We start from the raw sequence: 14480 nt of genomic DNA, 5'->3' as shown, positions 1-14480 counted from the left end.
TGATGAAACATAAAATCCTGGAGCCAAGTTTAATATTTCAATAACACAATACTCTGAATGTGTCATAGTGTGTTCGGATGAGTGTGGATCATTTGATAGTGATTACAGCAAAGATTTACACTTTACCATTATCATCATTATTATTATTATTTCTTTTCACTGTAGCATTAGACTTTACATGTAAGTGTAAAAAATATCAGTGCTTAATATGCAAATTTTGCTTCAAATGCTGATATTTAAAAGCACTGACATGGTGAGGTGGTTGAAATGGTACTTTTTTCTGTTGCTAAGTGAAGAATGGATGGAATGGAATCAATACACAATGCACAGTTCAGTGTTCTACATTCTACAGTCACCTTATTAACAGCAAGAGCAGTGAGTAAACTACGGAGAAGTTAAAGTACTTGATTGCATTTTTATAAGATAACGCATTGCTCAACATGGATATCGAGGTAAGACATTCAACAGTTAAATGTTCCATTGTCCAACAGCTGTATTTGCCCCATAGGCTCCTGATGTGCACAGATGTACGTATGGTCTGTGTGATTGCGTACAGCTTTGCAGACTGTAGATGGAGGTTTTCTAACGGTTTAATCCCACTGAGAGCTGTTTTGTTGATATATAAAAGACAGCTAGTGTTAAAACCCCATTCTCTCTCTTCCTGTCAGATCTCATTCGATGAACCAGGAGAGCTGAGGTGCAGTGATTTGGAGCTGCCACTGATCACATCAGAGAGTTTGAATGAATTGGTCATGTTACATCTCATGGATATAAAAGAAAAGTGAGTCAAAGTTAAAAGTCATCAAATCAACTGGTCATCAAATGTTTGTTTCACTTAACCATTCCTACTCTTTCTTCTTCCAGTCAGTGGGCGTTGCTGGCGATGGGCAACGCTGATTCTGACACGGTCATACTGCTGTCCGACATGTGTCACAACATCATAGAGAAGGTGTACCACTTGGTCCTGGATGTTGTGGCCCCTCAGGTTTATGACTGGACTAGGGGCCAAAGTTTCAAGGAGAGTGCCAGCGACCACAACAAAGCGTCTGTCACAATGTAAGTCAAACGCTTCAACAGCAACTGTGGTATTCACTTGCAAGTTCTTCTAAAACTCCTTTACTGTATGTGGACTCACATTTTGTCACCACGAGATTCAACACAAAATACAGGTATTGATCAGTGTTGCTGAATACAACAATTGAATATAACAATTAGTTATCAGGGTTGAGTTTGGTAACCTTAGGTTCTGAGAAATGTTCAGAGGGCGGCGTCACTGTCTAAAGGTCATTGCCCAGAGCAGGTCAGTTGACTAAAGTACGACTGTTTCTCTTTTTAGGAACAGGATTGAATCTCTACATCTAGAGCGGAACTTCCACACTGTGACAGAGGACGATGTACGAGCCAGCCTTGGAGATTCACTCCACCTCTGTCTTGGAGAAATGTTTTATGTTGCAGCGGAGAGGTCTGACAACACCAACCAACTGCTGCAGCTGGTTGCAGGGGAAGTGGCCAAGCAGGTCAACCGCAAACTGGCTGATATCACGCAGCCGACCTCTTCCCGACAAGCAGAGGAATCGTTGGAATCTCCGACTGACGATATGGTTTACCATGTTGTCATGATACTGGAGACGTGTATGGCCCAGAACCTCAAATGTGAGGCAGCCAAAGGCTCTCTGACGGAGCGCCAGAGCTCAGAACAAAGCATTTGTTTGACCTCGGTGAGTCCATTCGAGAGCGAAAAGGAGTTCCCGCAGGGGGAGAAGACCCGTCTCTCTGTGGTTACTCATAACCTGCTGGACCAAATTGAGTCCTCTGAAGTGGCTCCAGCCAGGAAATTACAAGGGCAGCAGCAGGAGGCTGCGCGGAAGCCCCTCAGCTTTGTTGATAAAGTAAGGAGGTATTTCAAAAGAAGAAGCAGCAAACAAACTCCAGCCTGTGAAGTCGACATGTGTCGACTTCACTGTGAAGTTGCCCGCTTGGATAATGCATCGACACCCTTGTGCCAAAAGAAACAGAAGTGCCCAGCCATCATCGGGATGTTGTCTGCCGTGGCCCGGATTCTGAGGAAGCCCTTCACCCGCAACTGCGTTAGATCACAGGATGACAACTGAACAAATAAAATAAAATAAATCACCAGTCATTGGTAAAAGAAACTGAAAGCTTAGCATCAACATGTTTGCAGATTGAAATAGAAACAGGTTCCTTTTTCAGTGTCAAGTGTTTTGCTTCTTCTTAAAACTTCCCAATAGAAGGTTAATGTAGGGTCAGCATTATTGGCATTGGATCAGCTGAACATACAATGGACTAAATAAAACCAGTTTAAATCTCTTCAACTGGAAAACAATTTCAAAATGGAATTGTATTTTGAGGAAAATGGTTCCAACAGTATTCTCCCCGGATGCAACATTGTGGATCATCGACCACATTTAGTCATTGAATTCTGCTTTTTCTGGGGCCAAAACTATTTTAAATGTAAATAATACATTTGGTGTCGGAATTCTGAAGTCATTAATGAAGGAAAGAAGAAAGAAAAAACGGGTGACTCCAAACTTTTTAAAGGTAGTAGATATTTGACTCCTTTAATTGACGAGTTTGAGAGTAAACGTGTTCATTTGCAGCCTTGAGGTATTGAATGTATGCTGCTGAGAACACTGCCCTCTTTCTGAGTGTCACTAAATCAAATTGAAGCAATAAAAATGCAAAAATGAGTAGTTCATTATTCTGCTTACTACTCTCATTATATGAATAATCTGTCATGTGCATTGAATGTGTTGTAACTCTTATGTTCATTCTGTACACACGTCATCTATCACACTTCTGTCCATCCTGATAGAGGATCCCCCTCTGTTGCTCTCCCTCTTTTCTCCCCATTAAAGGCTTTTTTGGGGGAGTTTCCTGTCCTGATGTGAGGGTCCCGGGACAGAGGATGTTGCATGTGTACAGATTGTAAAGCCCTCTGAGGTTTTGTGAAGTGCAGCTTATTCAGTTATCTGGATCCCTAATAAGACTTTCCAAGTTGAATCCCAAAACGACACCTTTTGTTGATATAAAATAGTTTTAATAAGTTTCAAAGAGGCACCAGTAGCAAAATATTGATAGAATTATGATTTGAATGCATTCATGTTTAATAAAGAGGAGCCATCATGTGAATATACCTAATGTTTATATGAACAAAAGAGAGAACTTTAACTAAAATCAAACCAAGTGAACCAGACAACAAGGTGTTTCATTAATATTTCTAACACGTTGGAGGAATCAATACATGTGGACGTAGCAGGGTATGTGCACAGCTTTTATGGTCGCCAGAATGAGGTGACCTACAGCGTTTGTACCTGAACACATCAAGTTCCAGGAGAGGTCAGCTGATGGCCAGACTGGATGAGGTAATCACAGTATCTGCTCTGGCTCCAAAGGCACTTTTGCAAACCCTTTAAATGTACAAAACGATATCTACAGATGTTCCTCTGGCTCCACACAGGAGCTTCCAGTTCTGTGTCTGTGAGGTAATATCCCTCCACGCCAGAGGCGGATGGTCGGGTCGGTTTAATCCACATCATCTCAAGAGGGCAAAGAAACTCAACACGCAACCCAAAGTCTGTGCGGCCACTCTTTCTACTCTCCCTGCTGATGGAGGACCTGGATGTTGGCTTTCTTCTTCTTGCCTTTGTCTCCGGGTAATACGAGGTTCTGCTCCGTGACCTCGCTCCCCTCACCGGAGTCCGATTCCTCCTCGGAGTCCGAAGTCTCCTCTTCGTCTTCGGAGTCGCCGTCGGACCCGCTGAGCTCCACCAGCGCCACGTCCTAAAGAACAAGAGGGAGACACTGCATGGCTCGATCCAACCGTACCACAAATGATTTGAGGACATTCAACGTTCATATCTGGAGTTCTGTGGTCCGCCAGAGGGAGGCAGACTGATGCTCACCATCTCTATGACACTCTCGGCCCCTTCCACACTCTCTATGTCAAAGTGTCCGGCGGGAGCGTCGTCCATCTGCTGCTTCAGCTTCTCGTTGGCCTCGGCCATCTGAGGCAGGAAGCTCTGCAGTCGCTCCAACACTGAAATAAACCACACATCATCACACTTCTGGCTCAAAGGGGGTTTGTTATTAGGCCTAGTCCACACGTATACAGCGATCTTTTTTTTTTTAATATATAAAAAGGTGTTACATTTATGTACAAACACGTAAAATGTGTGTTAGCCGGGTTAGAGCAGCACTGTTTTGGCCACGTCCACCCGTTTGTGACGCCTCACAAAAAGGAGACAACGGCGCGCACACTGACGTCACAAGAAGGAATACACAACATCGGTACTGCGGGTAGAGTGAAACATCGGCGTCGTCGAGAAATTAACATTTCCTCCGATTCAACAGCCATATGTTACACAAAAAATATGCTGAATAGGCTGTGTTTTACAGGACTCCAGAGATGCGACCAAACACCTGTCAAAGGTAAATAAATAAACTGTCTACATCCATGGAGCTGAGGTGAGCAAGTGAACAGCTTTAAGTGCCTGGGAATCAGCATCACAAACAACCTGACGTGGGCCTCACACATCTCCATCCTGGTGAAGAAAACTCTTAAACGGCTGTATTTCTTCAGGAGACTTAAGAAAGCTAAATTCCCGTCCCAAGTTCTGGAAAGCATCCTGACTGCAAACATTACCAACTGGCACACACACCCCCAACATCTACTGAGCGTCAGTGACATTGGTGCGAAGAGGAGCCTGAGAAGAGCTAAAAGGATTTTGAAAGACAAAACCCACCCAACATCACTCCTCAGGCTGTGAGACTCCCTAATTCATCTTCCACGCTCCATATATAATAGAGTTGGTTGTTATTATTTCCTATGTAGCAAATTGGGACTACAATAGAAATTCTGTTGTGCAACCCCCAAAGAAAAACCTTGTAACTCAGAGCAAAACGGCATGCAGGGAAGTGACGTCGGGTCTCACCGCTGCTCCTCGGGACTCTCTCCGTCTGCAGGGATCTGCCGGCCTTCGGCTTGAGGAGAAGCTTCTCACTGAGACCTAGCAGCAAGACAAACAAGGCTCACGTCAGTCCCAATAGAACGCCTTTCTCTACAGCGACGAGGAGGAAAGTCCAAATACAAAATGTGATACAAAGTGCTGAGGAAAGGACAACAGAGGGACATTCCCTGACAGTTATGGGTCAGCGGATGGTCCACAGGTGGTAAAATTCTGTCTCATGTGATAAATAACAGTGGAATATCACTCTGATCATTTCAGGCTGATCGTGCTGATAAAAGAAAAGATCTATATTAATATCTAGATGATGCTTTACCCATATCATCCTCGTGTCTTCTATATAACTATAGGAAATCTTTCTTTCTTTGACATTAATAATATACTGTATACAATACATATTCACATTGCTGTGAATCATATTCAAACATTTTGCAAGCCACAACAATGTCTGATATTCTGTTTATGAAAATGTGCTTATTTCCAACATTAGCACCATTCCTGTGTAACTAGTAAACATGACTTCAGATCTTTGGGGATATTTACTTTGTCATTTCCAGAGCTACTAAACAAATATGAAATACTACAGAGTTAGATTTACGTTAATTCCTAGAAGATATCGTTTTCGTTTTAAACATATTCATTACGTCACAATAATTGAATTAGGGTGCGGTGGGCTGAAATGTAAGCTAACATTAACTAACTTTTTAAGGTATCGTAGCTACAAACGCTAGGTTTTCTCATTTAAACTGCACTTTTCTTCCCACACTGCGTCTGCTAATAAAAGCATTCAAACCTTCTCCGTTCCCGCATGACAGCAGAGCCTGCGAACTCGTTTTCTTGATATTTAATTCCATTTCAGAGGCGAAAAGACGAGTGTTTCCATCAACATGTGTTACCTGTGAGATTACCATCCGGGTAACGGGTAAAGGGACTATATTGAAACAAGGATTTACACAGCGCCCTCTGGTGTTTCGGAAGACTTCGCCAAACTAAACTGTGAAGTTGGCTGATAAAAATCGCACGGACGTAAATAGACGATGACGATGTTGAACCTATCAAATCACTGCAGCATGTCAGTGATGTGATGAGCCTGAGTGAAGGAGATGCAGTAAAGTTATTGGATCTACAGCCAGAGCTGCTGTGTTCAATCATCACTCAGAGATTGCACTCCACAGTACTGTATCCTCATGTGTGATTTAGTATTTTAGTTTAGAGGCAGATGAATGGAGAGCGGTCATGCAGTGACTGTGCGCGTCTCCCGAGATTTACAACTCACAAACTGTGAGACTAACCAGTGTTAAACAAGCGGTCTAATGCTATGGAAGCACAGACGTTTGTTTGGTTATTTTGGAGAATGATGGGTCGTCAGTTGTGCATGATTTAATCAATAACTTTATGAATGAAGTGAACACAGATGGCAATTAAACAGTGATGTATATAGTTTAGAGGTACTTTAACTTTCCTTGAGTGTTTCCATTTCATGCCTTTTTATTTATTGTGCATCACATTTATCAGACACATATTGTACTTCTTACTCCACTACATTTATCTGACAGCTGTAGTCACCGGATACATTGCACATTTTGTCAACTAGACATATTATTACATACGTCAGTAGTAATAATCCATTCATATAATGTGTGATCATGTGATCAAATTGTGGTATTGCTATATCTAATAAAGTAAGTAGTATATCATATTTTTGAATTGTAGTATTGCTATATTTATTTAAATAAGATATATGAGTAATTCTGTCACCACTGTTATGAAGTCTGATTATCAGGCTATTATCTCATAATTGAACACAGTTTATTGTAAGTGTTGAAGACTGTGACATCTATGCAGTTCACACTGACAAAGTGGATTATGGGGCGGCATTGTTTGACTCATGTTTACACTCTGCTGGTCTCACAGATAATTGTCTAACAAAGAACTTGTAGATCACAACGTTGCTTCAATAGAAAAAGTGGTGAGAGGAGTAATCCTTATTCTAGTGTGAATGCAGCATCATATGACTCTCATCTGGCAGATGTTCAATATAACAGCAGGAGAACTGCACAATATTTGACTTTTACATGTGGTAGTAGCACCTTTTGTGTTGGTGGCTTTTCTACAAGGTGCTTGTGATGCACCTGCGCAGTGCAGTGTTCACAGTTAGTCTAGATATATGGGAATCATTCAGCTTTTAATCCTGAGTTCTGAAGTGCAAAATGTGACCTTTTCATACATTTCCACTCCCTCTCGGGTGGATTGCCTGCAATTGCTGAAGAGAACAGGGTCGTCGACATCCCTCCTCTCCCTCCCGCTGACCAGGTACAGGTAGAGAAGAGATAGATGTTGTTGGTTTGGATAATGATGCTGTGTTTTAGGTGCGTGAGCCTATAGGATATGGAAACAATGGTGTTTTCTGGGCCCTGAATCCACTTCACTCCACTTCTGGTGGGGAGAGGAAGACCACGAAGAAGAAATCAACGTTGTGGGTTTGGACGATGTGCCTGAGCACATTTGTGTTCAAATGACAGGCTCCAATTTATACAGTATATGTTATTGTGTTTGTCCGTCAAGTATTACTTATTCAATAATTCAAAGATTACTGTTTTTTTTGTCTTGCTTTAGATGAAAAAGGTGCGTATGAGCTTCTGAACATTTATATAATTTAACTTATTTTGTAGCTCAAAGATTATTTGTCAGTCTTATTAACAATTACTTTTCATTCTTATCTTACTCTTCATCAGAGCTGCTTGTGTTCGCTGGAGGAAAAAGGTGTGTATGAGCTTTTGTCACATTTTTACATAATGTAAATTATTCTGTAAATCAAAGATTATTTGTCTGTTTTATTAAGCATTATTTTTTATTCTCTAATCTTATCTCATTCTTCATCTGAGCTGCTTCTGTTCGCTGGATGAAAAAGGTGTGTATGAGCTTCTGTCACATTTGTACATATAATTTAAATGATTCTGTAACTCGAAGATTATGTGTGTCTTAATAATCATTACTTTTCATTTTCTACCTCTACCACCTGAGCTGCCTCCTCTCGCTGGACAAAAAAGACGAGTATGAGCTTTTTAATATAAATGAGTAAAAACAATATATTATACAATACGTTATCAGCTAAACTAATCTGAAATGATTCACTTCATCTGACTCAACCACCTGAGTTGCTGGTGCTCATCATGGACAAACATGTGAGTGTGTCTGACATGTGAAGAAAGTGATCTAAAATAAATTGTAATATAAAGACAAAGGAAACAATGTGCTACTATGAGATTACTTCAACTAGCTACATGTTTATGAATGCAATATCACTTATTTAGAAATGCAAAGATTATTTGTCCATCCTACTAACCTTTTATATTGTTCTCTGCTCTTATCTCACTCCACCACCTGAGCTGGAGGAGAGTATGAGCTTCTGACTGAGAAATAAAGTGTCCAAATATAAACTACTTTATCATGTAAAGAGAAAGATTGGAGCTGATTGTTATCAGCTAATGGGGATCCTTTCAATAAACAAATACTAACATGGTTTGTGTACATGTGCCCATCAATAAATCATGTTTAGTTGAGATACAAAAAATATAAAACTTACCAAAACTTGCACATTATATGCACAAATGATCCTTTTTTTACTTATCAGCTCCTCTTAAAGGTGGTAAGAATAATAGTGTTGTACAATGTAACGAACCTATAATGTAAAGAAAAAAAATGTAAAGAACCTTTATGATAAAAAAAATTGGACAACAAATCCAACAATTATGGTCCACCAGCAAAAAAACAAATAAATTAAAAGTTAGACTTGATAATAAAAATATCCCCATAGTTGAAATTATGATATAGAAAGTCGAAGTTATGAGATGACAGTCATAAGCAGCTCTTTGGCAGGTTACATTTGACATGAAATGTATTGTGAGTACATTAAAGGCGACTATAAACGTGGCTTTACAACACATGAAATACTTCACGTGGGATTGTGCAAACGCACCCTTTAGAGCAGGGGTGTCAAACATACGGCCCGCGGGCCGGATCCGGCCCGCCACGTCATTTTATGTGGCCCGCAAATCCGCCAGCAAAAAAAAAAGAGTTTAAAACGCGCACGGCGGAGCTCATCCCCGATCCGCGCGCACACACCTCCACCAGCGTATGTGGCAGCAGCAGCAGCAGCCCCCTCCCCGCCAACGACGAAGGAGCGGAGCAGCGCAGCACCCCCCCCCCCCCCCCCCCCCCTGCTGCATCGTTTACCGTAAAGTTTCTAACTAATGTTTGAAATGCATTTAACATTACGTCTTTGGTGTTAATCAAGGCTACCCAACACGTTGATGGGCCAGTTTGGATTACGCCCGGAGTGGTTCATCTTTTCAACATAGACGAGCTTTGGTGAGCGCGAATGTTCTGACTGCTGAGTAAGAGTCTGCTCAGCCAGAGCCAGAGGCTTGCCCGCAGCTGTGAGAAGAGATGGGAGTCTTCTATGGGGGTGTATATTATAGCTCATATATGGATCAGTGGTCTTCAGTCATATACAGTTGACCCACCTCAAGTGTGTTGAAGAGGACAACACATATCCTCTTCGGTATCGAACCTGCTGAAAACTCATCTCCAAACAGGTATAACTTTTTTTCAAGTAGATACGTCTGGTTTAATCATTAAATCGAGCTGAAATCTAATCTAATCAAAGTTGATGGATGTTTGATAGTGAAAATGTATCCGTAAGTGTTAATGTGAGCATGTGATGGCATGTCAGGCTGTTGTAGGTTGAAAGAGACGCGATTTTGGTTACTTTAAACGTATTTCTCCAAAATGATATTATGCTGTCCGTTTATATGTGGTCTACACGAAGACGTGATTTCAATGCATTTAATGTTTCATATAAAACATCATCAATATGGAACTATAAACTCTGTGCTGTCAACAAGAAGCTCCCAGGACAGTTATCACATTTATATCCAGGTTTTTACAGACGCATCAAAGAATTTAGGAAACAAGAGTGGCATTTATTGTCCCAGAATTTTATATTAAAATAGGTAAAATGATCACTGAGGGACTATCAGTGTACACAGGGGAAATGCTGGCAATAATGTTAGCACTACAGAGGACACAAGACCATTGAGGGCAATCATTTGATCAGACTCAAGTTCATCATTACAGAGCAGCCATTCAGACAGTAGACCAGACATCCTTATAGAAACACGACAAACATACAGAATTCAAATGACGGGTCTGACAGTCATATTCCTATGGGTACCAGCACATATTGGGGTGAAAGGAAATTAAATGGCAGATAAAGCTGCAAAAGAGGCCACAGAAAATAGCTGTACCAATGTTGCTGTCAGCTTCAGTAAATCAGAAATAAAAAGTATCAAGGAAAGGTGGCAGAAGCAATGGGAGGAAGACAGGAAAGGACGATGGTTTTACCGAGTGCAGAGGACAGTGGGAGAAATGAGATATGCTGGAACAGGAGAGAGGAAACGTTGATATCAAGGCTTAGATTTGGACATACAGGCCTAAACGGTATGTTTCACAAAATAGGTAAACACGAAACAGGGAAATGCGACTATTGTGAGCAAGAGGAAACAGTAGAGCATGTAATTGTACAGTGTCAGAAATATGAGCAGGAAAGAGGGCAGCTGATTGGAGACCTCGGTAAGATGAAGGTACTGTTGGATATAGTGGATATTCTGCAAAAGAAATAAAAAATGAGTGTAATCAAGTATTATTTCAATATCTTAGATTAATTAATATTATTAAGAAAATATGTTTTCTTTTCTTTTCTTTTTGTTTTTCTTTTGAATTTGAATATAAGTAGCGTATTAGACATCCTGATCCACACAGTAATGCACCAATTCATCGTTTGCCAACCGCCAATAAACCTCAAACAAGAAGAAGAAGAAACTCCCAGGATCGTAATGAGGGCAGAGCACTCAGTATGAAGGCAAATCACTGTCAGAATCCGAGAGCGCAATTGAGATCCATGCGCGCGCAAAAATCAAACAGCTGTGCGCGTATTTTACGTTGACGAGCGCTTTTATATCACTCCGCGAGCAAAAGTCCGTCTCGCGCGAGCAAAATTCACTCTCGCGCGAGCAAAAGTCGCTCGAGAAGCTTAACACTACTCGCTCGCGAAACTTTATTCTGCTCGCTCTCGAGTCTTTTTTCTGCTCGCTCGCGAGTAGTTTTTCTTTTTGACAGTAAGTGGGCGGACCCAGTCTCCCTTGTATCTCTACATCTAATTGGTTACAAACCTCGTCTTTGGATAAACCGGATATCACTGACACAGACGTCAGGGGGAGATTTTCAGATTGCATTACAGGTCAGGGGCAAATAATGTACATTTTACTGCACGGGTACTTTTACTTTTCTGACATGTATTTTTGGATTGGAGATTTTATGGGTTTTCATTTTAAAACGTTTTTATATATATACTTTTAAATGATAATAAAACGGATGATTTATTTTTATTATTTTAGCTGATTGTTGTAAATGACTATAAAAGTAATAATTTGGAAAGAGTGTATTATGTTCCCTTTTGTTGCAAAACCAGCAAAATCATACTTAAATAAAATGAATGAGAAACAAAGAAGTACAACATGGTTACTCTCAGGATGTATACAGAGAACGGATGGCTCCGGTGACTCAACTAAAATCATAAAACTGATTTACGGCAGCTGACCTGTCGTAACAACAATGGGTGTTCTCAGGAAATGTGGCTCTGCCCACTCAGCTCAGCAGCTTCTTCATGGGTACCGAACTAGTGCCGCTCGCTTGCTACAGTTGTGGCACCTGACTGACGCTTGCCGCTGACGTGCCACTGAATAGTCACTGAGATGCCACAGTTCCGACACCTGCCACAGACTTGCCACTGGGGTGCCAGTGCCAGAAGGAGGATCTCGCTGTCTCTCCCTTCTTGTGCATCGGCGACGGCCGTCTTTGTCTGCGATGAAGATATGATGGACATAGCAATCCGTGTGCTACCACAGGTTCATTGAAGATTCTATATTGATGAAGCCGGGGTTTTTGCGAAGCTCCCAGTACGTGTTGTTGGAGACCCACCTCTCCTTGTGATTGGCATAAACCACTTTTCTGCAAGAAAAAGATGGAGAAGTGACAGTTGTAACTGAAAGTGATGAGGAGAATATTTAATTTATTAAACATACATATATATATCTTTATATATATATATATATATATATATATATATATATATATATATATATATATATATATATATATATATACATGCAGATACATGTTTCTGTCTGTGAGTTGTATGCATCTGGTTACTGTGCTTACTTGAAGAAGCGTGGCTCCAGTTTGATGTTGTTCTCCTCGTTCCACTTTCTCCGGACTCTCTGCAGGTCCTCAATGCGCTGCTTTTCTGAGGACGCCATCTCCAAGCTCCCCTCCTCCAGATGCCTGTGTGACCCAAACACAACTTTTCAGTGAACAGAAACAACATATTGCATTTACAAAACTCAAATATTCTCATTTTGATAAGCAAAACATCTTAGTCTGCACCAAAACAATATTGTGAGATTAACTCCTCAGATTAAGCTTGTTTTTGTGAAATCAGTGACATTTTATTTCGCATTCAGTGGCAGCAGCGTACTGGCAGCGGAGGATGTGATGCTGTACCTTTGATCAGGCCTGAATCGGGCGTCTGTTCAGGGCAAAACATCTTTCAACTCGGGGCAAAGTTTATTCAATACAATGGCAAACCTGGTGAAGCCGTAGTACAGCTCGTAATCTGTCGGCATGGAGTCTGACAAGGAGAGGAAAGAACATAAACAAACATCTTAAAAATCAACTATAATATTTGTTAACTTTCCTACCCCATCCACTGAAATGTGTCAAGGAACAAAATATATTGTTAAGTGACCTTAAGTGACCAGTAACACCAGTCAGAGGGGGAAGTCCGGTGAACCAGTGCCTACCTGGCTTCCAGATGCATTTGGCAGAGGGTGGGACACCACAGTAAAGGCCCTCGTGCCATTTTCCAAAAAGCCTGTGGATCACTTTCCCTTCTTGATCCATCACAAATCCTTGAACCTCATTCACATTACAACTCCAGTAGTTTCCCTGAAAGACAAACATCACGTTGAAAGCTGCCGTGTACCACAATACAATCAGAGATGGGCAAAAATACATCAAAATGTATTTTGATACAAAATACAAAATACCCCCAAATAAATGTATTACAACAAAATACAAAATACAAAATCCTGGTGCCAGAAAATGTAACAAAATACATGTATTTTGAATTTAAAATATAGGAAATACTTTTTTCTGGATTTTCTGTTTTCTCACAATTTGGTATAGCAGAGCATTCAGGTTTGGGCTATAATGTACACAAAGCTCTGGTGAACCCCACAAAAAGGAAGAACAGTCACGGAATGTCAGTGTAACTAAGCAAAGCTATTACAAGACAACAACTTGATTGATTATGTATATATATATTTTTATTAATGGGACTTAACAGCCCATAAACTTTGGCGTTGTATCAACAAGAAAATATTCATCACATATGACATACAAGCTCCCAATCTCCCTCTTCTTAAATGATTCTGGCAGTCCCTTCAAAATCATTGCTACTAACAGCCCGTCACTCAATGTCTCACCTGCGTTTCTCAATGCTGTGATGGCGGTCTCTGCGCGTATAACATACTCTGTCACACTCTCACTGCTCGACTTTTGAAGCAAAGTCAGTTCTGTATACACACTAATTACGTGTGGCTTCCCTTTGCCAGCATAATAGTCTCTCAGAATCGTCAGTACTTTCCGCCCATCGTCTGCCGCTTCTCTCATTACTAGCGACAAACTTTTATCATCCAGAAACTGGATTAGCTCTGCGTATGCTTTGGCATTTTTCGTCTCGTAGGCTGCCGGTTCTTCATCCTCGGTGGGCTCATTTAAAATAGTATCCTTTAGCCCTTGCAACCGAAGATGGCCCAAAAATGTTGTCTCCCACAGTTCATAATTTCGCCTACTCATGGTGCTAGCATAGTATGCGAACTCTCACTGGACACGCGGTACGTTGCGACTTTTCTCTCGGTGGTACTTCGCTGGATAATTTTCTCTGGGTGACCCTGGGTAGCTCTGGATAACTCTGGGCCCATAACCTGTTAGCAGATGTAGATTGTACAGCGATGCTGGCGTGTATACCCAGTGCTAACCCGAATGTAATTACGGAGGAATAAAACAACGTGGGGCATCACTTCTGTTCAGTGGAACTCTTTTTTCAAAGTAAAACTTTATTGACACGTCACCTTCAGCACCTCTTATTGGCTGTTCTCTTTGTCCATCACACAGTATCTGAATTAACTCTATAAAGCCTGCATATGACAATACAAATAGATAACATATAATTGAGAACACATTTCTACGTGCAATGCCTACCCTGTGAACATTGGTTCCAGTGGCGGCTGGTCAATAGGGGGCCATGGGGCCTGACCCCACCTTGAGCCCCAAAAAAAAAAGAAGAAAAGAAAATCCTGTGTTTTTATTTTG

General features: G+C 41.1%; 1 protein-coding gene across 1 annotated transcript; it reads right to left on the bottom strand.

Annotated features, from left to right (window-relative positions):
* Nucleotides 1-3080: 3080 nt before the first annotated feature.
* Nucleotides 3081-5893, bottom strand: nopchap1 (NOP protein chaperone 1). Its single transcript, XM_079184116.1, has 4 exons — nucleotides 5779-5893; nucleotides 4953-5027; nucleotides 3924-4057; nucleotides 3081-3801 (listed from the first exon to the last, which is right to left on the bottom strand). The coding sequence occupies exons 1-4, from the start codon at nucleotides 5837-5839 to the stop codon at nucleotides 3613-3615; spliced, it is 459 nt and encodes a 152-aa protein (XP_079040242.1). The 5' UTR covers nucleotides 5840-5893; the 3' UTR covers nucleotides 3081-3612.
* Between the last annotated feature and the right edge of the window lie 8587 nt (nucleotides 5894-14480).

This window comes from Pholis gunnellus (assembly GCF_910591455.1).
Source record: "Pholis gunnellus genome assembly, chromosome: 22".
Lineage (NCBI taxonomy): Eukaryota > Metazoa > Chordata > Actinopteri > Perciformes > Pholidae > Pholis > Pholis gunnellus.
Note: the sequence above shows the minus strand (reverse complement) of the source record. Positions and strands in the feature narration are given on the sequence as shown.